This window comes from Martes martes (genome assembly GCF_963455335.1).
Source record: "Martes martes genome assembly, chromosome: 9".
Taxonomy (NCBI): Eukaryota; Metazoa; Chordata; class Mammalia; order Carnivora; family Mustelidae; genus Martes; species Martes martes.
Window position 1 is genome coordinate 88,557,430 of NC_137896.1, and position 26,678 is coordinate 88,584,107.

Sequence of the window (26,678 nt, forward strand, 5' to 3'; positions counted from 1 at the left end):
GCCCTCCATTTTAATCAGTATCACATAAAGTTTAACACATGCTTTGAAATGTGCACCAGATCCAAAGCTTTGCCTGGGGATGGGGGTTGGGGGTGCTTTCTACAAAAACACATACAGTCCCAGCTGTGACCCCACAAGCAATTATCTCTCACCTTTGGCTGAACCAGGAGAACTGTCAACACCAGCACACTGCCAACCAAAGGAGAGGTTATGGGGTCAAAGTGGGGGGGAAAGGCTGAATGTTTTGGGGTTCAGCTTGGCTCTTTGCGAATCCTGCTGCCTGCATGGAAGAAGCATTCTCTGTAGCTAGCTGGACACTGAAAAGCACAGCTACCAGAGTAGAAGCTGTGAGTACAGTGGAATTTTACCAAGGCTGTTCAAGAAGTAAACTCCTTAGTACAAGCCCAATGTTCCAATAGTACAACAGGATAAGCATGTACCAAAAGCTAAAGAACTCATATGGGTAAACTCACATACATCAGGAAACTGCATCTGTGAATTGACTTTTGCAGGGAAGAGGATTAAAACAAACCTCACACATTGGAAAGAAATCACTGTTTTCACCTCCCGTCTCAATACAAGTTAAAAATAAATGAAAATAGTCTTAGAAGTTTTCTTTTGAATATGGAAACCAAAAGAGGTTGCCATTGATGGTATAAAAAATTAATGACTAAAGTAGAGATGGAAGGCCATAATCTCCCCAACGTCCCTATATAAACCCCAAATACATATATATTCATATACACACACTACTGATGAGATATTTCCAAAAATGCAACTATGAAATATATGAATGCTCTGCCTCTTCCACAAGTGAAATTAATCTCTCACAACCAGAAGAAGAACACATTTTATCTCCTGTACCATCTATGATCCATTTGTGAAGCCTGGTCTTGGTCACTGTATCAAGAAGGACTCTAAGGCTTAGGCTATTACAGGGGTAAGAATGCCAGCTGAATCACTGACTTCTGTCAGCACTGACACTAATGGGCATACGGTGCCACAGAGTGGCACGTAACTATTCCACATCAGTTAGACCAATGGTCTCCAAAGTGGGGTGGGTCTATCCCCCAAGTCTATACACAACAATCCATCAGTACTTACACTTCTTTTCATCTTTAAAAAAAAAAAAAAAAAAATGGGAGCATCTGGGTGACTCAGTCATTAAGCATCTGCCTTCAGCTCAAGTCATGATCCCAGAGTCCTGGGATCTAGCAGCACATCAGGCTCCCTGCTTAGTGGGGCACCTGCTCCTCCCTTTCCCTCTGCCTGTCATTCCCCCTGCTTGTGCTCACACTCTCTCTCTTTCTCTCTCCCTCTCTGTCAAATAAATAATAAACACTTAAAAAAAAAAAAAAGCAACAACAACTAGGGGCACCTAGGTGGCTCAGTGGGTTAAAGCCTCTGCCTTTGGCTCAGGTCATGATCCCAGGGTCCTGGGATCAAGCCCCGCTTCCGGCTCTCTGCTCAGCAGGGAGCCTGCTTCCTTCTCTCTCTCTCTCTCTCTCTGCCTGCCTCTCTGCCTGCTTGTGATCTCTGTCTGTCAAATAAATAAATAAAATCTTAAAAAAAAAAAAACAACTAAACTTTACTAACATTTGGTTTAAGAGATGATGCTGACACTCTCACTCTCTGCATGTCAGAAAGTCATGTACCACATGTGGAAATTCAGAAGATTTTGGGGTGCCTGGGTGGCTCCGCCAGAGGAGCGCCTGACTCTTGATCTCAGGGTTGGGAGTTTGAGCCCCACATTGGGCTCCACATTGGGTGTGAAGCCTACTTTAAAAAAAAATAATACTACAGTGAGGAAAGATATTGCAGTGTGATCGATACTAATACTCTCCATTGTTGATTCTCTTTCCTTTTTTTGTGATCTATTGTGGACTGCATGTGCTTAGATAAAATTCGATTATGTTACCTAGTTTTAGTTAAACTCCTAGAAAATGGACAAATGGTTTTAACATATTCCTAGAAAGAAACTGTAGTTTGAAAATAATATTAATAATGCTAGTATATGCAAATGACAGGAAAATAGCAGGGTTAATACTTGTCTCATTCTAGTGCGGTAAGACCATTACAATACTGGTCCCCAGGGAATCTTGCCTCCCATGTGCACATCCCTCAGCAAAGCAACACTGCTGCTTCTCCTATCAGGAGGCAGAGACCACTTCTCCACCTTCTTTTTTTTTTTTTTTTTTTAGATTTTATTTATTTATTTGACAGACAGATCACAAGTAGGCAGAGAGGCAGGCAGAGAGAGAAGGGAGGAAGCAGGCTCCCTGCTGAGCAGAGAGTCCGATGCGGGGCTCGATCCCAGGATGCTGGGATCATGACCTGAGCCGAAGGCAGCGGCCCTAACCCACTGAGCCACCCAGGCGCCCCTTCTCCACCTTCTTGAATCTGGACTGGCTCTGTGACTTCCTTCGGCTAAGAGAATGTGACAGACATGGTCCAACTCTGGAGTTTAGAGGCCTAGCAGCATCAGCTCTTTCTGTGTAAACCAGAAGACCACCATGCCATGAGGAAGCCAGTTCAGCCTACTGGTGGATGAGAGTCCATGCAGAGATCCAGGATAACAGCTGGCACCAACTGCCAGCCAGCCACGGGCTGGATTCCTGGTGAGGCCAACAAACTCTCTAGCTGTGCCTAGCTTCTAGCGCTGATCCACAGAAACATAAGAAATAATAACTGTATTATTTTAATCCATTAAATTTTCGGTGGTTTGTTAACCTACAATGGATAACGAATACTCCTGGTGTGAGGCCTGTGTCAAAAGCATTGTATAGTAAATATAAGGATGACTGAAGCACGTCCGACAGAAAGTAACCCCTCCAAAATTAGAATTATCTAGAAGACTATTTGAAAATAAGATACAAATGCATTATTAACAATGGATCTCTCTCTAAATATATCTCCTGCTCTAGGATAGTAACTAATGAGAGTAGTACATGTATATATGACTTTAAATAAGTTTTATACACACATACACACACACACACACACACACACACACACACACACATATAGTGGATATATACTCGAAAATGTTTACCAAAGGAAGTCCACAATCCAAAAAGTTTAGAACCACCGAGTTAATGAAAGTAGTACACATATATAATTTATAAACATAAATATACAGGTATAGGTACAAAAGTTCAACTTCTTTTGAAGTAAGAGTGTCAAAATCTTTGACAAGTTCTAGTGAGATGCCATGTACTAGTTCATGTAGTAAAGCTGATCAAAGACCCTCCAAAGCGATCTTGTCCACCTCTATTTCTAGGTATTACCAGTTCCAAACCATCCCAAAAGTAGGAATCTCCACAGTTCTAACATTTTGCTTTTACTAATACAATGCATTTTTACTTTGCAATGTTATATATACTCCTCCCCATCCCACAACCTTTTATTTCTTATATTACTTGCTACATTTAGATCACTACACAACTACCAATTTTCTTATCATGGCAGATTTCTATCTCAGATGAACAGTGAAATCATTCAATGATGCAGGAAATGTGGAAGAGAGGGTCGTGTGGTGATGGGAAGAGGGCCTGAGGTGATATGGCCAATGAAAGGGAGACCTGAGCATGTCAAGTGCAAAGTGGTAAAAGTCACTGAAAGGGAAAGGTTGAAAAAAAGAGAAGTAAGAGGGGATGACCGACAGAGTAAAGAAATGAGACTGAGCAGGAGGGGAATGAATAGCCTTGAGCAGGAGGAAGAGCCTCTTTTCTGAGAGGTGGAGCAGAAGCAATAAAGAATGGTGGAGATACAGATAGTTGAGGAACAAGAGTGCTAGTTTCTGCCTAAGAGTCTTCAGTTTCTCTGTGACATTGGTTAAAAGGCAAGGTCATCCATGAAGAAAAAGGGGCATTGACTCTGTGAAAAAAAAGATGAAGTCTTCACCTTTTTGTGTCTTATGGAATATTTAAATGAACACCAAATTTAAGCTTACTCATACTATGCTATCGCTAGGTATTTCAAGTCAATATTAGAACATTTTTTTGTCATTTAACCCTTCTCTGTTCCTTTTTTTTTTTTTAAGATTTTATTTGTTTAATTGACAGAGAGAGAGAGAGCCAGAGAGCACAAGCGGGGGGAATGGCAGAGGGAGAAAGAGAATAAGGCTCCCTGCGGCCCAGTGCGGGGCTCAATCCTAGGCCCCTGAAATCATGATCTGAGCCAAAGGCAGACACTTAATCAACTGAGCCACCCAAGCATCCCACGCCCTTCTCTATTTCTTCTGTACTACCCTCACAACAGGAATAAGGAGATGGGGGGGGGGGGGGAAGGGACATAAATACATGAGCCGCCATAGCCAAACCCAAGTCTGTGAACATAATCTTATCCAACGTACACAGTCAAATAAAATATAGGTCCACTCATTCCCTGATAGCTATCTACCATCTAAACTGGGCCACTCAGAAAACTTTACCAACACCTTGAACCTACTGTCAATGTGTTAGAGAAGATGGCATCCTTTTTCACTAATGATATAAAATTAAACTCTGAGATGGCTACAAACTCTTCTTAGTCAACCCTTTCTACTATGTAATTTTCACAAATCATAATTAAACTAGAAAGGGAGCATCCCAGAATATATTACTGAATCTGACACTGATATAGCATCTTAATAATTCAGATGGCTCCCACAAGGGATATATAATTGGATACATTTCAGAGAGTGCCTAAGTCCCTTGACATTTCATAAAGAATTTGCATTCACACAATAATTTTTCTAAGGAAAGCATGCAAGACTTTCATTAGATTCTCAAAAGGTTTATGTCCCAAAAATGTCTATGAACTATCATTATAGATCTTCTCTTCTCCAATGTTAAAAGAGCAACTCCACTTGAAGACCTACCAGAAAAGGCAAACAGAACACATGCCCAGGGAGGCCAGAGCCTCTTCATCAGGGCGGCAGGGAGAGCCATATGTTTAGCTGACTAAGACGAGCAAAAGTCATGCTGCTGGGAAGTAGGCTGTACTATTTTTTGGCATTTGCTTGTTTTCTCATATAGTTTATTTAGAAATAAAGGAAAGGTACAAATTAATAACAGATTTCAGCCTAAATCAAAAAATAAGATTATAAGACTGGGGAAAAAAAAAAAGGTATTCCTTTCCTTATCCTTAAATTCTCTGACACCAGGATAAAATTATCATATTCAAGGACAGTATAGCTCTTAAAAGTAGATTAAGACCACTATGGTTCAAGCAGGCCAGTAGTGGCACTAAACACAAACCTAAGGTAGATCTATTTCTATATACCTTGTTAGATACAAAGACCACAGAAATATACACCCATACAGACTGCAAAGACTCTAACGGTGTAAGGACAACTCCCAGTTGCTGCTTTTGAACAAAATTTTTAAGGAAACTGAAGAACAGGAAAACCTATCTATAAAATTTGGGAATTACAACCTATTTAAAAGGCTACTGTGTGGGGCACCTGGGTGGCTCAGTGAGTTAAAGCCTCTGCCTTCGGCTCAGGTCATGATCTCAGGGTCCTGGGAAGGAGCCCCACATCGGGCTCTCTGCTCAGTGGGGAGCCTGCTTCCTCCTCTCTCTCTCTGCCTGCCTCTCTGCCTACTTGTGATCTCTGTCTGTCAAATAAATAAATATCTTTTTAAAAAATAAATAAATAAAAGGCTACTGTGTGAATTCCAGTTTTGTTCTTTTGCCTCATTTTCTTCCCTATAAAGCGATCATGAGTTCCTCAACGTACATACAAAATACTATATTTGTTCAATCAGCACTGGAGCACAGAACGAAAGCTTAAAATTTTACTGGTTACAGGGTTTCATTTCTGGAAGATGAAAAAGTTCTGGAGACAGATGCTGGTGGTGGTTACACAATGACGTGAATGTTCTTATGAATGTTCTTATTAATGTCACAAAGCTGCACGTTGAAAAATGATGGAAAAGTCAAATTTTATGTTATATATACTTTACCACAATAAAAAAAAAATGCACTGCTGTATCGAAGGGAGAAAAACTCACTGGAAGAGAATCCAGATAAAATTTTACCTAAGCAAAAACAAAAAAAAAAAAAAAAACCCTAGGATTTCAAAGATAAATTGCATCCTGAGAGATCAACATTCAATATAATAGTCACAGGTTAGGACACAAAATTACTAGCCTATAAAGAGGAAAATATTAAAACTTTTATAATATCCATGTAAATTCCCTGTCCTTAATTGCAAAAGTGTTCTGCCAAGGGAAAAGGAAGTTTATGTAGGTATAATACAACAAGAATTTGCCAAATGCCTAGTGTATACAATGTAGTGGGCTAGATTCTTTGATAACAAAAAAAAAAAAAAAAAAAAAAAAACACCTGCCCCAGATCCCTTTTATTACCTAGGATTCTGCAAGCAGGTCCTGTGTGATTTACAGTCTACTTTCTTCATAGTGGTGTGCTACAGGACAGAACACCCCTCCTAAGCCCTGGCATTGCATGACTGTTCTCAAAAATAAAGACTCTTTTAAATTTTCTGCTTCCTTCCCAATCTCATTAACATCTCATTGATATAGAGTGCAAATCATCTTCCCTGAAAGGACACTCTGATTTCTAAAACAATATTTTTTCAATTTTTAGAAATTTCCAAATAGTTAAAAATTTATATAAACACCCATTATCACTGTTCTGTTTTAACAGCTAACCACACTCAGAGGCCTCAATGGTTGGCTGACTTTTGAGTTTAAGCAAACACACACACGTGCGAGGAGGCACCACGACCTGACAAAGCCTTTTCTTTCGCCCCAGACAAATGCTCTAATCTGCAGAGAATTTTCCCCTCCACACACACACACAAGTAATAACTGAAAGCTGTTCTAAATTTGCTATAGATGTGCAATTAGAAAAGTATGTCAGGAAGGTAAAGTAGCCTGAATTTGTCAACAAAACCACCTTTTTTTGCAAGCTTTCAAAACAAATGAAATGTAGCCAACTGAAAACTTTCAGCTCACAGTATAAATCCTTTTTCATTGTTTTGGTCTGTAGTCTCTCACAAAGAACAAAGAGTCTATGAGCAACAAATCCAATTCTAATGATCTGACCACTTCTCATACTTACTTCCTTGTCCAAGGTGTTATGCTCCCTAGCCATCTTGGAGCAGTTACGTATCAAATCACCTTCTCATGAAGACAGAAAGAATCCATCCAGGAGTCAGGTTCAAAGGTCACAAAGTCTCTAAAGCTTAGAACTGCACAGGCCTAGAAAAGGCAACAACTTGCGTGATCATCTGTCCCTATTTAATTGGGAAAATTTAATTTTTCTGTGTTTTGGTTTGAAGTTTATTTCTCTACTGAGATCCTAAACAAAAGGGAGTAAGTGAAATGCCACATTTCCAATCAGTGAGGACCTGAGCAATAATTCAAGTTTCTAGTAGTCCGCATTACGGTTTGATATGCTTCTTATCCTATATTTTTGATACATGTCATGATCAATGGCCAGGGGTTATGGGTAGAAAGAAGGTTTAACTACAAAGGGGCAGCCCAAGGGAATTTGGAGAGGTGACAGAAGTGTTCTGTATCCTGTTTGGAATGGTGGTCAAGTGAATCTAACTATGCATGTTTTTAAAAAACCTCACATACACCAGACAAAAAAATTATTGTACGTAAATTAAAAAAAAATGTTTAACTACTTTGGCATCACCTGCTAAAACTTTTTAGAGTTATAGGGAAATCGAAGGATTTAAGAATATACAACTAAGCTAGATTCCTCATGTTCTAGAACACCCTTAGGTTGGTTTCTCTAGCCCTCCTGAATATGTTTGAATATTTCTCTTTCTTCCTTTCTTTTTTTTCTCCCTCACATATCAGTTCCCTGAGCATTATTTTGATGGGAGTTTTTGTGCTCAGTAACGAAAACATCTGGCAGAGGACAAGAATAAAGCACTTGCTGAGAATACAACAACCCCAGGAATTCTCAACTGGATTTCTCCAGGGCCAGTAAGAGCTATCACCCAGGTCAAAGGACACACCACAGGGATTTACGGAATGCTCTAGATCCAAACCTCAGACTTGGCTCCACTACGCTCTGCAACACATGGCTGGGGTCTAGGGATGTTGAAAAGAGAATAAAGTACAAATACCAAAAAGTATCAGCACAGAAGGAGATAAGAAAATGCTTTGAGCTCAGCGTACAGGTCAATCTAGTAACTAAAATAAAAATAAAATCACCAGATGCAGAGTGAAGTTATTTGAGGAGACTGTAGAGACGCTAAGGGCCCCAAATCAGATTTCCAACAACGAAATAAAGATCCATGTAAGTCTTACTAATTTCTATGACCTGAATTACTTATTTAAACAGATATAGACATGAAAGCAATCATTACAAATAAAGTAAAAAAAAAAAAAAAAGAAACAAACAAATAAAACCCTTCATTTATTAACACTGAAGCCCAAAGATAATAAGGAAAACCTCTTTAGGTTAAACAACAATTTCTCCCCTCCCCTCATGCTTTCCCAGATTAGTTTGTTTAAAAACACTCATGATGGGGTGCCTGGGTGGCTCAGTGGGTTAAAGCCTCTGCCTTCAGCTCAGGTCATGATCCCAGAGTCCTGGGATCAAGCCCCGCATCGGGCTCTCTGCTCGGTGGAGAGCCTGCTTCCCCCTCTCTCTGTCTCTGCCTCCCTCTCTGCCCACTTGTGATCTCGGTCAAATAAATTTAAAAAAAAACTTAAAACACTCATGGAAAAATGCAGTTGCAAACATTTACTAAGAAGATGGAGAGATGGAGACCCAGCTGGTATCAGGCTTTTAGTACCTGGGGCACCCCAATGAAGACTTCAGTTACCTGATAAAATTACATAGCTCTCGAAACACACACATCTCAACATGCCATGTTTATTAAGTACCTGTTGTGTGGGACACAGTGCTAAGTACTTTATATATATCATCATACTTGACCTTTACTAATAAAAGAGCATGCTAAGGCTCAGGTTAAGTATTTTATTCAGTCATGTTATCAGTGATAGATCCCAGCTTTTCTGTGATATAAACCAGCTTTTCTGGCTCCAAACCTATGCTTTTAATATTGAAAATACTACAAGTTTTTCTACAAAAAAGACCTTATTTCTAAGATTTTATTTATCTATTTGAGAGAGAGAAAGAGAGCACGGCAGAGGAAGAGGGAGAGGGAGAAGCAGGCTCCCTGCAGGGAGCCTGATGCAGGGCTCAATCCCAGGACCCTGAGATCATGACCTGAGCCAAAGCCAGACACTTAACCGACTGAGCCACCCAGGCACCTCTACAAGAAAGACTTGATCAGGAATAGACATGAGTTTACTTTCTCTAAAAATTATCACAAAGAGGGTTGACGGCTTCTCTGCAAGCTGTATTATCAGTAAAATTGCATGACGAAAATAAAAGAAGGTATCACCTCTCTTAGTCTTCAATTAGTGCAAGTCAAGTTAATAAAAATAAATGCCTGTTGTCCTTGAGAGTGTCGGCAATGGAACCTTTCTTCCAATCCTAAATCTATTAAAGTCTCCTTTCTTCCAATCCTAAATCTATTAAAGGGTCTAACATTCTCAGACCACTATCTCAATGTGTTTTTAACCACTGTAATGAAACACAATCTCTTTAAAATAAAAGTAGCTTTGCCTGGTGTTAACTCCTCTTTGATTATAATATTTTATAACGCATAATTCTACTTATATAATGTTACAGTAACTTCTATAGTCACTTACATAAGAAACCTATTTTTTTAGGTATAATAATCTCTGCTAGTCCAATGAAAGTATTAATAAAATAAAAGACATTTGAAATGACCAGATATATCCATCATGCTCTGAGATCTATTTTATAGAATTATATTAATTAGATCTAAACACAGGGTAGAGAAAAACTCAACGTGAGAAAGCACTCACCAAATTTAAGATGATATTCAAGCAATAAATTACTATCTGCCCGCAGGGTCCAAGGATTTAATCACATTGAAGTAAAAAATGGGAAAGATTTACAACCACTTTTTTAAAAGATCGTATTTATTTATTTGTCAGAGAAAGAGAGAGAGACTGCACAAGCAGGGGAAGCAGCAAGCAGAGGGAGAAGCAGGCTCCCCACTGAGCAAGGAACCCCATGCAGGACTCCATCTCTGGACCCTGTAATCATGACCTGAGCCAAAGGCAGATGCTTAACCGACTGAGCCACCCAAGTATCCCAAATTTACAACCATTTTAAAACAAATCCTTGCCGTCCTTGTTTGCTTTGTATACTTTTCACTGTATTGATATCGGATTAGACATTAGGATTTCTCTAATCTAATGAGAATCAATAGTGAAGATATATCAGAATATCAGCAAAATCTGGGATCTGGGACTAACAGAACTGATTAGTCTCTATCCTTGAATTTAAACCCTCTAAAAACATCATACTTTGAATTGTTCTTTAGACCAAGGAACATTATCCTTACAGCTAAACATGACCCGAGATGAGGGCAGACACTTAACTGATTGAACCACCTAGGCATCCCTCTATTATGGTTTTAAATCTTATACCATAGTTGATTTTTGAAAAATAAAAGATTCTCAGGTGGGGTGGTCAGCATGTAAGCCCACTTGAAGTTGAATCCTGAGGTCTTGGAAGCCAGATTTCTAGAACTCAGAGAGAGGAAAAAGAAAGGGAGACGGGAAAAAAGCAGGGCACACCTAACCATGTAAAGAGGTAGAAAGTAAAAGTGATGTAAGTCTTTGCTTTTAAATATTTATTCTGTATTTCAATCATGCAGTTATATCTGACCTGAAAAAACAACATCTATACACAAGCGAAGTAGGATAGTAACTTTATAAACAGATATAACACAAGAATACTAGCTTATTCAGATGTGTAATGAGAGATCACTACCTTTAAACATAAGCTTTAATAGTTCATTCCAATGATGAGATGAAAAATATATTCTGCTTCCATTTATCTTTTAGAAAGGTAGATAGATGCTGTCCCAGACCACATATAAACTTTATCTGATGGTAAGGTAGTTATTCTTAGGCCCCAATATAGTAATGTTTAACAGCACTTAGGCTGTGTATTTATATATTCTATTTAAAGCATCATTTTAAATAACCTCTTTCATACCCTTGCATATTTCAGAGGTTAAATTACATAATAAAAAAATAACCAGATAGCATCTTATTTGTTAGTAAGATCAATTTATTTCCACCTCATTAACTCAGATCTAAAGTACTGGTCTCAAGTTCAAGTCAAAAAGTAGAGTTCATTGAACCGAACATCCTTTCCACATTAGTGTGGCACATTTATTCATGATACTTGGGGGAATAGGAAATCCCAGGAGTGTTGTAATGGAATGAGGTTCAGTTATTGTACAAACCACCCAAGAAAAACTTCATAGTGTGGGTCATGTTCCTTTATTTTAAATTCAACAGAAAGTTCAGATTCCTAATGAAGTAATAATGAGGCCACTGGCTCTTTCCCACAAAATTCTGAGGCCAAGCCAATTATAGGAAGCTTGGCCTATCAGCACTAATTTCCTTCACTGTTCTAATTCCCTCTTTTCTCCTCTTCTTCTGAAACTATGCAGGGCCACTCACTCACTCATCAGAACACATGCCCATGGATGATCGAAATGAGCGTGTAGGTCTGCAGTAGTGGCGGGGGCGGGTGGTATGACAATTATTTTGCAACAAAAAGAGGGTGCTGAAGCACTCACATTCTTTACTGAACAGAGGCAAATATTTAGGATTTCAAGGCTAGGGAAAAACATCGTTTGGATTATCACAAATTTTCAACCTTTATCATCACCCTCAAGATTTTTATATTTATAGGGGTGCCTGGGTAACTCAGTTGATTAAGCATTTGCCTTCAGGGGCACCTGGGTGGCTCAGTGGGTTGAGCCTCTGCCTTCGGCTCGGGTCATGATCTCAGGGTCCTGGGATCGATTCCCACATCGGGCTCTCTGCTCAGCAGGGAGCCTGCTTCCTCCTCTCTCTGCCTGCCTATCTGCCTAATTGTGATCTCTCTCTGTCAGATAAATAAATAAAATCTTAAAAAAAAAAAAAAAAAAAAGCATATGCCTTCAGCTCAGGTCATGATCCCACCATCCTGGGTTCGAGCCCCGCATCAGGCTCTCTACTCAGCAGACAGTTTGCTTCTCCCTCTGCCTGCTGCTGCCCCTGCTTGTGCTCTCTCTGTCCTTCTTTCTCTCTGTCAAATAAATAAATAAAATCTTTTTAAAAAATAGATTTAAAAAAATAGATTTTTATATTTATAAACATATTATATATATATATAATGTTGCTCATTATATTAAATTTAATCTGTTCTCTTCTTTAATAAGGCACACAATACAACACAGAACCAAATGGACCTTAATTTAACTTACATCTAACACATAATTACAATTACAATTCCATCTTATTACAGCTATGAATCTGAAAAACAGACTCCTCCACTACCCCACCTAGAGCAGGAAAAAAAAAAAAAAAACAATAATAATAAAGCTAAGTGGAAGTGGTCCCTTAAATAAGGGGCACTATTCCTTTGGACCCTGAGAGAATTTTTCCTACCTCATATTCCAGTCCACCAATATCTACTACACATGTATTCCAAATCTGATGACTTGTATTTCTTTTCTATTTCATTCAATATATTTAATCTAAGTTATATATTCAAAGTCATGCATAATAAAGTTGTACACAGTCAAATCATTCTATAGGGTTTATTATGAAAAGAAACCGTCTCCTCCTCTCCTTCTTCCCCCTAAACCCTGCTTCCCAGAGGCAACCACTCTTTTAAAGTTTACCCTCTATCTCTATCTAGCATCTGTATTTGTGCTATTGCCTAATTTTCCAGGTTTTTTTAATTATGGTAAATATACATAACATAGAATTTTCCATGTTTACCAGTTTTAAGTGTACAGTCCTGCGATATTAGGGACATTCACACACTGTACAACCATCACTACCATCTACCTTCAGAACTTCTCCATCTTCCTCAGCTGAGACTCTGTACCCATTAAACATTCATTCATCAACCCTCTAGCCCAGGCCCTGGAAACCATCATTCTACTTTGCCTTTTTTTTTTTTTTTAAGATTTTATTCATTTATTTGACAGACAGAGGTCACAAGTAGGCAGAGAGGCAGGCACAGAGAGAGAGGGGGGAGGAAGCAGGCCCCCTGCTGAGCAGACAGCCGGATGCGGGGCTCCATCCCAGGACCCTGGGATCATGACCTGAGCCGAAGGCAGAGGCTCAGCCCACTGAGCCACCCAGGTGTCCCTCTACTTTGTCTTTATAAATCTAACTAGTTCAGGAACCTCATACATGTGGAATCATACACTATTTGTCCTCTTGTGCCTGGCTTAGTTCACTTAGCATCATGTCTTCAAGGTTCATCTATATTGGAGCAGGTGTCAGTTTCTCTCCTCTTAAAGGCTGGACAATATTCCACTGTATGTATGTGTCACATTTTGTTTATCCATTCATCTGTCACTGGACCCCTGCATTGCTTCTGCCTTTTCCTGCGTGTGTTAGATTTTTTTAAAAAAAGATTTTATTTAACAGAGAGAGAGATCACAAGTAGGGCAGGCAGAGAGAGAGGGGGAAGCAGGCTCCCCACTGAGCAGAGAGCCCGATGCGGGGCTCAATCCCAGGACCCTGAAACCATGACCTGAGCGGAAGGCAGAGGCTTAACCCACTGAGCCACCCAGGAGCCCTCCTGTGTGTTAGATTTAAGCATGATCTACTGATGTCCCACCAGGAGGGATGAGGATTTAGTTTGGTCTCTTTCACATGCATACCACACCAGCACCACACATCTGCACACAGTGTCCATTCACCTATTCCTCCAAAACAGAGAAAAATCAATGGATCCATTAGATAAGTTAGCTTTCAGCCATTATTATAACTGTATAAGTGCAAGTCACAGCCAAGCCCTATAAGATACTATCATCACTTTCCCTGTTTTACATAACTTGTTTTCTGGGGTTAAGTTTTCTCATTTTTAAGTTTACCTAAGTTTTTATATATTTAGCATTACTCTGTTTCCAAACTCTCCCCAACTATTTGAATTTCCTCTCAATATGTTCAAATACATCCAATATTCTACTACTTTCACCTTCTCAGGATACCTCTCTTAAACTTCCTAAAATGCCCCAGACTGTGCTGGTTGTACTTTCTGCCTGCTACCCCACTATCAACCAACTATCTCCCTTTTAATCATCATCTTAGAAATTCTATTTGCCCCTCTTCTCTCTTAGGTTATCTATGTCCTTAATATCTATCTTGGGGGGGAGAGAGTATGGGAAGCAAATTTTTGAAGACTTTCATTACTGAAAACATATTTATCCCACCCTTATACTTGCTTGGTATTGTGTAGCTAGATAGGGAAATGTGGATGAGTAATCATTTTCCCTTAGAACTTTAAAGACGCTGCTCCGTTTCAGTCTACCTTCCAGTATTGCTATAGTCCCAAATCATTTTGACATTTTTATCCATCTCTAGAGGATTTTCTATTTGTCCTCTGGCTTCTTAAATCTCACAACATACCTGGATGTAAGACTATTTTCATCCCTTATATTTAGGCATCTTTTAATCTGGAACTTCATGTCAGAATTTTGGAAAATTTTCCCACATTATTTCTATGAATTCCTTTCCTTCATTTTCTCTTTCTTTTTCCAGAACACCTAGTATTCAAACACTAGATCTCCTGGACTGACCCTCTAGTATTTTTCTATCTTTTCTATTTCCTATGTTCTATCTCTTTTTCTCTTTACTCTCTCTCTCTTTCTCTCTGAGGGATCTTCTCCACTTTATTTTCCAAACCCTCCTTTAAGGTTTCTGCTATCATATTTTTAATTCTTTTTTTTAAGATTTTATTTATTTATTTGTCAGGGAGAGAGAGCACAAGCAGGGGGAGGAACAGGCATAGCAGGCAGAGGGAGAAGCAGGCTCCCCATTGAGCAAGGAGCCAGGGACCCAGGATCACAACCTGAGCCGAAGGCAGACGTTTAACCAACTGAGCCACCCAGGCATCCCATATATTTTTATTTTTTTTTTAAGATTTTATTTATTTATTTGACAGAGATCACAAGTAGGCAGAGAGGCAGGCAGAGAGAGAGGTGGAAGCAGGTTCCCTGCTGAGCTGAGAGCCTGATGCGGGGCTTGATCCCAGGACCCTGGGATCATGACCTGAGCTGAAGGCAGAGGCTTTAACCCACTGAGCCACCCAGGTGCCCCTATATTTTTAATTCTTAAACATTCTTTTTTGCTTTCTGAATTTCTCCTTTTGTGTAGCTTTCTGATCCTCTTGTATGTGCAATTTTTCTTCTCTTCTCTTTCTAACACTATTGATTGTTTTGTTATGCCTTTTAGTTTTCCTCTTCTTGCACAGTCTCTATCCTTTCCAAGTTGCTTCTTCATATGTGTTTGTTCTGACCTCTAACTGTAACATTAGAGGATTTTCTCAAATATCTGCTGATCCTTGGTGATCTGCCCATATCTCAAATTGGGAAAGTAAAAAGCTGACTGAAAGTTCTGTGCATGTATATCAGTCTAGTCAACTGTGGACTTTAAAGTGATCTGACCTGGTCATTTGACTGGGGACTACCGAGTGGACATACCTCTAAGACAGTTCTCTTGGACTAATCCTATTATTCACAGTACCTTCCAATTTCATACCTGAAGGATATAAACCTGGCTATTAAAGTCCTGGGAACCAAATCGGAGAGGAGGGCTGTGAAATGCAAGATGAATCTCAACACTCAGTACACAAACTTCCACTGCTTTTGGTTTGGTAACCTTATCATCAACTTATGTCTACTGTCCTGTGGTCTTCTGCTAGAGCTGGGATAGGGCAGTTAACTGGTGGGAAAAGCTGGGGAAGGAATCAGGTTGTCTAACTGCATTTTTTTAAGGTTTCCATTTATTTATTTGGGAGAGAGAGAGAGAGAGAAAGAACATGAGCGGGGAGGAGGAGCAAAGGGAGAAGCAGACTCCCCGCTGAGCAGGGAGCCCAATACAGGACTCTTGATTATAGGACCCTGATATCATGACCTGAGCCAAAGGCAAACACTTAACCAACTGAGCCACCAAGATGCCCCTAGCTATTGTTTTTACAAGTCTAGAGAGGCAGAAAATATAAATGTACATGTTGAATTCAACATTTTTAACAAGCCTATTTGATAACCTCTTAGTATCTCCACAGTACTTTCAGAAAGGGTCAAAATCTATTCAAGAAGCGATTTTAGACATTTTCATATACTTAAGAATGTAAATGGAAACTAAGAGCATATACCTTTGAATATTTTTTAAAAGATGTCTCTTCCTGAAAAATGTTAAAGTGTAGGTACATTGAATTTTATTAAATAATACAACAGTCATTAATTGATTTATTAACTATTTATTAACTATCTACTGTCCCCAAGTACTACATTAATAAGGCACTGGAGCTATAAAAATAAAACCATACTTCTGTCCTTACACAAACCACAGGCTAGTTGGGAAGACAGATACAGAAAGCAGCAATCATGTTAATGGAGTTCCCCACTGCTATGAGATGTCACCTTGGAGGGCCCTAGTGGCTCTGTACCCTCACCATTCTCATACCTCAGCAATATGCTGGTTCAGGAAAACTGACTTAGCTCATCTGAAAAAGACTAGGTCTGCTTAGTTGATATCAGTGGCACTGACATGACAATTACTCTTACCAAGACATTTCTTGGACCAGGAAGGATCCACCTTATATATACTGACCGTCTTCAGCTTCTTCCCAGCTTCCCTATAAATGATCTGAGAGCAGGGTCCCTCTCCTGAGACATATCCTGCTATTTGTACAGCAAAGCTGAACCCATCACATCCCTCCAGAGAAAGGTAGTAGAATGATGTTCCCATGCACTGCACTGACCTTTCTACCTATAAGACTGACTGAAGGAAAACTCACTTTACACCTATATGGTGTGATGCTAATTTGTGTGTATTTATGCTTCTTGTATGACACCACCTCTGTCACTTATTAAATTCATATATATATACATGTTTGGTCAACTTCTATACTTGTATTCTGTTCTACTTGATGGTTTATTCTTACGATACTATATTGTATTAATGCTCACAAGCCAAGACTCAGTAAAAGGAATATTCCCAGGTCGCCTGGGTGGCTCAGCTGGTTGGGCGGCTGCCTGCAGCTCGGGTCATGATCCCAGAGTCCTGGGATCGAGTCCCACATCAGGCTCCCTGCTCCATGGGGAGTCTGCTTCTCCCTCTGACCTTCTCCTCTCTCATGCTCTCTCTCACTGTCTCTCTGTCAAATAAATAAATAAAATCTTAAAAAAAAAAAGGAATATTCCCAAAAGAATTTAATCTTCAAATAACTGAAATACACACACACACACCACATGCATGTATATGTATATATATTTGTAAGAGATGGAGTAAGTATTGTAATAACTGCTCTTCCTCTATATTTTCTTTTTTTTTTTTTTAAAGATTTTATTTATTTATTTGACAGAGATCACAAGTAGGCAGAGAAGCAGGCAGAGAGAGAGGGGGGAGCAGGCTCCCTGCTGAGCAGAGAGCCCGATGCAGGACTCGATCCCAGGATCCTGAGATCATGACCCGAGCCGAAGGCAGCGGCCCAACCCACTGAGCCACCCATGCTCTTCCTCTAGATTTTCTAAGCAATGTTCTATTTTAGGATGAGCACACCACAAAACCATAAACTGTATTGAGAATCCATATGATAATTTTCTCTTAAGTTTAATTAAAGGGAAAATTTCTCCTAATAAGCTGGTATGCCTGGCTTAGTCAAAGCAAATAAATATTATGTTTATTATCTATGCACACATATACATACACTGTAGTTTTCTTTTTACCCTGAAAAGAGAAAGCTCAAAACCGAACTGCAATACTGCTTTCAAATGAGATTTAAGAAATAAATTATCTTTCTTCTCTCATCCCAACTCGATACTGATAAAAAGATACTGATGTTTTATACTTAACAGTCTTCTAATATATACATGATTTTTAATTGAAATCAGGTTCAAAATATTTTAGAAGTACATATAACAAAAAACTTTTTTAAGGCAAGGAGAAAAAACTATTTAAAAGCATTTATTATATGCCTGGGACAGAACTAAGTACTTGATTTCCCTACATGTTTTCACATCTTTGAAAAGAAGATTAAAAATTCCTACTATAGAGTTGTGAAGACTGAATGGGATGCTTGGTAACTTGCTCATTGTCATATAGATAACAAATGCCAAATCTAGGAGTCTGAGCCAGACTCCAAAATCTGTTCTGTTAACTATCATATGACTTAATAGTAAACTGAACCCCTACTACCCGACTATCTACCATATTCTGATTGCAAGCTACTCTGATTGCTGCTTATTTCAAGAATCTCTATAAAAGCTTCACACTGCCCCACCCCATCCCCATGCCATCCCCATAATCAGAGACCAAGGAGTAAAGAGTAGTACAAATATATAAATACAGAAATCAAGAAGAAAAGAGATTATCAAGTAAATCCAAGAACACCAGACCAACTGAACACCAGCTTCTCTGACCCCAAAACCATATTCCACTGGAGTATTGCACAGCACACAGCACAAAAGAAGTTTCAACAGCAAGACTGCTTTTACTTGGCAGTCATCACATGGCCTGTGTTAACTCAGTTGGTAGTACTGTGCCAGGTCTAAGTCAAAAGACGTTCAACACAATAAATAAAAGAGCACATTTTGCTAGTCAAGACTTCACCAAAGAAAGTCAAGGGTTGAAAGAACCCTGGAGACAACTAATCTCACCCAAGGGTCAGTTTCTTTAAAACCAGTTACTAAAGGAAGACTGCCTAGGAGCCTTCCATCTCCTTTATGGGCAATGAGTTCCTTTTCTAACCAACAGTTATATAACCCGTATAATTTAGCAAAGCCAAGTTAAAATTTTAAAAGTAAATAAATCCTTCCCTTTGTTAAACAGCCTCACATAGAAATCAACCTAGCCAAGAATGTTTATATTACAAATGTTATTTAGCCTCACAAGGCCTAAGGCAAACTAATCAAAATAAGAAATACAGAACTTCCCTCCTACACAAATCAATTCCATAACAAGTGAATTACAGAAATCAATGTCAACAGGAAAACTAGAAAATAGCAGACAATTAATGAAGAATTTCTTTAGACATTTTTTATAAAATCACTTCAAGCTAAAATGATAATTCTACAATAAGATATGCACAGTATTTTGGAAGCATACAGGAAGAAGACCAATATAAAAAACAAGACAGGATAATACATTATATGTTTATTAAAATAAAAAATTAAAAAAAAAAAAGACAGGATAAAAGGTAGGGGGATTTTCTGCCTACTTTGCAGATGGTTCTATTTCCCATGGCAGAAAGCACAGGTGGGTTCACTAAATGCTATCAACCCAATACCATGTTAAAACATAAATAAATAAATAAATATATATATATATATATATATAGGTATTGGATTTATGCATATATATTTTTTAACATGGTATTGCTAAATATATTAAAACATGGTATTTGTTAATACCATGTTAATATATATTTATGTTTTATATTTTAACATGGTATTGGATATATGCATATATACATGAGAATATGAAAGATTTTTTTAAAATAAAAACAAGACTGCTTAACCTAAAATTCAACAGGTAATAAACAGCAGAATGAACAATTTTATAATTCCTCTTCAAATTCTACTAAATGGTTGAATTTCTCTCCTAGTTTTCATACTTACCTATTCTTTTACTTTTTTGCAGCCTCATAGGTATACTGGAAAATAGATGAAAAACTCCGAGACTTCTTGCTAGATATCACTTTAAATTAGACTATACCATTGTACAGTTTAGTAAAATAAAAAATAAAAATGTACAATTTAGTAAAAAGTAATTCTATTCAACACCAAAATATGCTCACTTGCATTCGCTCTCTCTCTCTCAAATAAATAAATAAATCTTTTAAAATGGTAGAGGATGCCTGGGTGGTGGAGTCAATTGAGCTCCCACTCTTGGTTTCGGCTTGGGTCATGGTCTCTGGATTGGAGGATCAAGTCCCACATTGGGCTCTGCACCCAATGTGGAGTCTGCTTGGGATTCTCTCTCCCTCTCCCACTGCCCCTCCTCCTGATGCCCTCTCTTTCTCTCAAATAAATAAATCTTAAAACAACAACAACAAAAAAGACCAAAATAAAAGCATATCAATTTTCTATTGCTGTAGCAAATTCCTATAAACTTAGTAGGTTAAAGCCACACAGTTACTATCTCAGTTTCCATGGTTCAGGAATTCAGCATTTTTTGCCAGGTCTTCTGTTCAGGGTCTCACCAGGCTGAAATCATGGGGTCAGTCAGAGCTGTGGTCTTATCTGGAACTCAGGGTCCTCTTCCAAATTCATTCCTATTATAGGCAGAATTCAGTTCCCTGTGGTTGTAGGATTCTGGTTCCCAATCCCTTGCTGGCTGTCAGTTAGCAATAGCTCTCAGCACCTCTAGTGGCCTACCGTTCCATGCCATGGGTCCTTCTCCAAAACTCAGCACTTTATTTCTTCTGTTGCAGAGCATCTGCTGCAGCTTTAAATCTAACTTCTATACCTGAACTCCATTCACTCTTTTAAAAGACTCTACCTGATTATATACCAGGCCCACACACTCAAGGAGGGAGATTTTACAGGATGCATGCACCGGGGGACAGGAACCCTGGGGTCTTCCTAGAATTCTGCCTACCACAGGTGATCAAAACTAAGAGCTTCCTACTGATAAAGCTTTATCCAGAGATCATATACCGCTTTGAATACAGAGGAATCGATAAACTACATATCCTTCAGATCATCCCCATTTTTTGCAACATATCTTCTGATAAAATGGGACAGCAAGCAGTTTGAGATTATAATAACAGATAAAAGTATTGAGCCTAATTTGCACATTAAAGTTTAATCAGGGTAGAGCTCTTTCTGGTAGTTTGTTTTGGCTCCTTTAACCTCAAAAGAAACCAATCTACCGCTTTTTCCATCATTTCACAGTACCAAGGACAAAGTCCCCCCAGAGATGTAGTAACCCAGGATACATTGTTACAGTGTAGTAACCCTGGGTACATTGGGGAGATGACAAAGGGAAATGTCCGCCATGAAAAAGCACAATCACCTACCTAATTTCTAGAAGAGCCCGGACCAATTATCAGTATTAAGACTTTCAAACCTATTTTCTCACATGGTTCTCAAGAAAACAGCTTAAAATATTTTTTTTAAAGAGGACTAGAACAAATTTCTAAAGCCAAACTTGTGGTTGCTAAACTAAAAATAATAATGATAGAGTTCTGAATAGCAGCATGACAATGCTAAAAACTGAATTAGTAAATCAGAAGGCAAACATAGGGGGGATGTGGAATGTCAAAGAAATGAAATTTTGGGGGGAAAAAAGGCAAGAGACATGGAAGACATGTGGTTTCTGAGGCTGTGTAATAGTAGGTTGTAGCAGAGGCTAGCCAGCTAGTCACCAAACCTATTTCTTGTTCCTCCTGGTCAGACTGATAGACTCTCTATCCAAGCCTCACTTACAGTGTGTAAGGTATGGCCAGTGTAATGTTGACAGCAGTGGTATGTATCACTTACAAGCCTGGTCCATAAAAATCCCCAGGGTCTTCTTTACTCTTTTTCCTACTACTGGAATGTTGAAAGCCACGTGTTGAAGTGACAGAGCCACAAGTCAGAAGAGTCCTGGATTCCTTGATGGTCACTTGAAGAAAAGCGACCCTGCCAGGAAGATCATTATGGACTTCCAATGAGCAAACAATGAAACTTCTATGGTGAGATTTTAGAGCTTAGCTCTTACAATAAGCAGCATTATTTAAGGAAAACAGAAACTGGTATTGGAAGAATGGTTTTGCCTTAACAAAAATAAATAAATAAATAAATAATAAATGGCATTGGTTGAGAGATCAGGCAATACGCAGCAAGAATATACATGTAACACGTTGAAAGCCCGGAGAGCCCTATAATACTGTGGCAAATCGACTAGTAAAGCTGAAACCTTTAATAAATGAAAAGGCACACCACATGCCTATGGGGCGTGTAGCTCTGTGACTGAATGGACAGTCAGAGTTAGAGTGTATACTGGCATTTCCTTTCTGTCTCTAGCAAGCTATTACAGGGAAGAGAGCCACAAAAAAGAAGTTGCTGGTTTGCTAAATGAAATATAGGAGACAAAAAAAGTCCAGACACATGGGCCTCAGAGGGTTAGAAAGCTAAATGCATATAGAATCCCAATGGTAAAAGAATGGTAAAGGTTTGAGCAATAAATTCCAAAGACTATTTCTAGATGAACAAAGTGACTCAATCCTGAAGCAAAGATCAGATTCAGGTGTGGTCCTCTTACCCATTATTTCACACCACTTCAAAGTAGGGCCGTTAAAGTAAGAAAGGCATGAAGCAAGGCCTACCTTTGCAAACTGGGGAGAAAGGAAAAAAAAAAAAAAAAAACTATTCCTCAAAATTATAGCTAGAAAAGAGCACTGGGTCTGGTGTCTAAATAGAACCTATGGGAAAGAAACAGAGGCCTCCTAAGTTTTGAGGTAAGTATAATGCCCCAAATCACAAATCTGGACTAAATAAACCTTTGGCTGTTCAGAGACTCAAAACCACCCTTGGGTCCCTAAATTTGCAGAAGCAGAAAGCAGGCAACCTAAGATATATATATATCGATATATGGATATGTATCTATATATATTCAGGTATCCATATATATGCATATATATATATATATGGAGGGGGTCTATGTGTATAGATATAGAGGTAAGTATAGATATCTAGAAACATTAAGAGAGATAGAAAATGAGAGACAGAGAGAGTAGAGAGAGAGGGAGAGAGATCATCTAAGGAAGACATATTCCCCAGTACCCACTTCTTTCTGAAAAAGAAAAAAACAGAGAAAGAAAAAACAGGGTGCTACCAAGAGCCTGGGAAAACTACGGGCAAAGGAGTTTCTCTCAGAGAATTAATGTCTAAGCAAGAAAGACCCACTACTACCAAGGCAGAAGGATTCCCCAATGATGGCCCAAAAGGATTACATGATTTGCTTATGAAGCAGGAAATACTGTGCATCTCCCACTATCGCCTTTTCTAAATGCAAGTTTTTGTTGTAGTTATTCCATTCTAGTTTCTTCGTTGGAGGTGGGAGAGAACACAGGTGTGGATAACTTGTCATCCTCTTTCCTGGTCAGCAGCCCATCTGGATCTGGAGGCTCATCTTGATCTGATGGTGAGTTCTGAGCATCCCTGGAAGATACTAGACTCTGAAATGGATGTCATAACTAGATGGGATACTGGGTTGCCTTCCTTGAGAAGGAGCATGTGTGTTCTATGGACAAGAGGAAAGGTGAAGAGCTATTTGATGACCAAAGAGTAGCCTGTACCAGAGACTAGCTACTATTCACCAAACCTGAGTCCTTCTCCTCTTTGTGACAGAGTGAGATTTTATTTTCTCAGCCTCCCTTGCAGGTCAGTAAAAGCCAAGTAATTAGGTTCTGGCCAATGAAATGTGAGTATAAGTGATAATATGTTGCATCCATGAGTAGCCCTTAAAAGCTCTCCCACAGGCAATACTCCCTGGCCTTTTTCCTTCTGCAGCAACCTTCAAAGCCACATTAAAAATGGCAGAGCCACACAATGGAAAGATTCCCTAAATGACCAATGCAAAGAAAACCATCACAAGACAGAAACACGATTTTGGGTTTGACGTAAGTGAAAAATAAATCATATCCTTTCCCTCTTTTCCAACATCCATGAATTCAAATAAATATTTACTGAACAACTACTATGTACAAAGTACATGGTAATTTCTCTTCCTCCCACTTTCCTTACTTTTTAGGTACTACAGATCTTAAAGTGTGTTAAGATGTTTTTATTCAAAGATCTCAACTAACATAGCATAGGATAACAATACATGCAATAAAAGCTATACCTGATATTAAATTTTACAGGGTTATCAGTTAATTAAAAGCTCTGAATCCATGATGGTTTTCTTCAGTTCTTTATATAACACAAATATACCAAATAGCTAATAGTTTACACAGATTGAGCTCCATGGTAGGCAAATTCACCTCAAACTACCCTGAAGTCTACAACAGGACCTGACCTTTATAAGCTGTGTGAACTTGAGCAAGTCACTTCCCTGCCCTGGGCCTGAATTTCTTTAGATAATTAAGAGGTAAAACCAAATAATCCGCATTAAGTGAAATAATAGTATTTTCATGGAATCATCTCTTTCACCAAAAAGGAACTGACATTAATCTCTCAAGTAGAGGCCTAAAAAAAAGGTAACTTTAAAAAAACAACGCTTCCACAGAGACTCTGTACTATACTCTCCTATTTTTGAAAGTTTAGAAAAAAACTTGTCAAACACAATAGAGACTTGCCTTGCAGAATAACTTCATTCCTGTACTCAAAATATATACCCAGTAATACGGAGATACACTTTCAATTATTAATTTTCTTTCTTCACCACTAAAAAATGACATGGTATGATTATTTCCATCGGGTTTATCATCAAATAGTTTTAAACGTTCCCCATTATACAGTATAAAACTGACAAAACTTAAAAAAAAAGAGAGCGGGAAAGAGTATCTGTAATGCTTTAGGAAAGGAATTTCCAAGACGCAAATCTCTTCTGTAGCATCAGACATCTGAAAGATTACCAAGACTGGCTGAGATCAAAAATGTGATGTGCTCCCTCCTTCTTGCCAGAATGATAAGAACTACAAATGACTTCTTGGAGAACACAGTTGTTGGCAGAACCAAACAACACTTTCCATAAACAACAAAGCCTTCTATTTGTTGTTGTAGGCTACATCTTAAGATATACCCAGATATTTTAATAAAATCAATGTGATTTAAATTTTAAGAGCAAGCAGCACTGCAAATCATTAGTGTTCTTTTATTCAAAATGATGAGAAAGAAATCAAGACATTCCTTGGTAGCTTTCATTACTTAGAGATGAAGATATTAAAAGAAAAAAAAAAAACTAAAAATTTCTAACACATTTGTTCACTTATAAGGTGTAAATAAATCCCTTTCTATGATCATAATTCACATTATTTCCCAAAAGGACTTTCTTCATTGATACCCATTGATACCAGAAATAACAGTTACAGCAATATTTATAAATAACACGTCATCTTGCTTACATAATAAGTAATCAACCAAAGGTACCTACAGCATAAGTTAGCTCATTACCTAGAAAGAGATCTTTTAAAAATCTTGGGCTTCAAATCATATCCAAAATGAAGGAAAATATTTAAAAAATAGAAAAACCTCTTTGAAGTCCCTATATAACCATCACAATTGATCCATATTTACTGAACTTCTCAGAGCAAAGCAATATACTAGTAAATAATTCATTGCTATTAAAACAATAAAACACATCTTTTAACCATGTGTTCCCATAAAGAGGAAGGACTTCCCTAAAATGACATGAAACAGTTAAGATACTTAGCAGAGAGAAACCCATGTTTAACAGAATACTAGCAAAGTCACTGGCCAACCTATCATAAACCCAAGACCTACTTGCTTCATGGCAGTCTCTCCAATTTTGTCTGAATGTTTGCGGATACTCTCCAGAAAGTCTTTGAGATCAGACATAGAAACATCCTTAATTTCTTCTCGAAGCTTGGGGATGTTGTCCACCATCACCTTGCAGAATCGATAGTGGCTTACTTGAGGCAGATAGGTATGCTCTAGATGTTCCAGAGTTTTCAGTGCAGGATAATGCCTGTAAAAGGAATTGTACCATCTTTAGCTCAACTCAATCTACTTTAGGGTCACAGGTGTATGTATTCCTCAGGTAAAATTTCTAGACTGAATTAGTTCTCACTGTTCATTAAGACAAATCCAGTATTAAGTTTTAATAATTAAAAATATCAATGGAAAAATGTCAAATTATTCAAAATTAATATATGCATTAAAGGACTTAACAAATTACAATCAAAAAAGACTTTAGTCTGAGAACAGAGAAAACTTAGAAAATCTACCAATGAAATTCCTTATGCAAAAAATAAAATACAAAATGATCATATAAATGCCAAAACAATCATCCTATAAAATAAAATACCCAAGTCTAAACTTCCAACTGTAGCACAAGGAAGAGCTTAGCAAATCTTCTACCCGAAAAACAAATATAAACTAAACAAAACTGTCCCAAACAACCATTTCAGGGCTCTGGAAATAGACCAAAGGAGAACAAATTGAAAAGTGTTTATTCATGAAAACTGCTGAACAATGACTCTGTGGTGTTCTTGCCTGGGGCTACCTCCCATCAAACCTCCAACTCCACCCACCCTCCAGTCCCCCCTCCCTCCCACTGGTTATATTAGCTTGTCCTAAAAATCAGCAGCTTCCCCACCATTAGAAGCCAATGGGAGTGGCGTTTTTAGGAAAAGAAGAAAACTCCAGATTAAGGAAGGAAGGAAGGAAGGAAGGAAGAAAGGAAGGAAGGAAGGACAAACAGACAAACAAACAAATAAACAGGAAATTACTCCAACTCTCCTGGCCTGAATATAGTCTGGGTTGGGTCAAAGGGTAGGTTAGAGGACTAACCAGAAGTTTAAGAGGAAAGTATGGAAATAAGAGACCCACAGAAGGGCCCAATAGCTCTTCGCCCATCCATAAGCTGACTGAGGCTGTGTACTCGCACAACAGGACACCCAAAAGAGCCTAA

At 38.5% G+C, this 26,678-nt stretch overlaps 1 protein-coding gene across 2 annotated transcripts in view; it reads right to left on the minus strand.

The window, feature by feature from the left end:
* EXOC6B (exocyst complex component 6B) overlaps positions 1-26,678 on the minus strand; it is a 619,674-nt gene that overhangs the window by 482,330 nt on the left and 110,666 nt on the right. For both annotated transcript variants that reach the window (XM_080813943.1, XM_080813942.1), the window contains exon 6: positions 25,529-25,733. In XM_080813943.1, the coding sequence (XP_080670069.1) occupies positions 25,529-25,733 (205 nt within the window). The remainder of the gene's footprint in view (positions 1-25,528; positions 25,734-26,678) is intronic.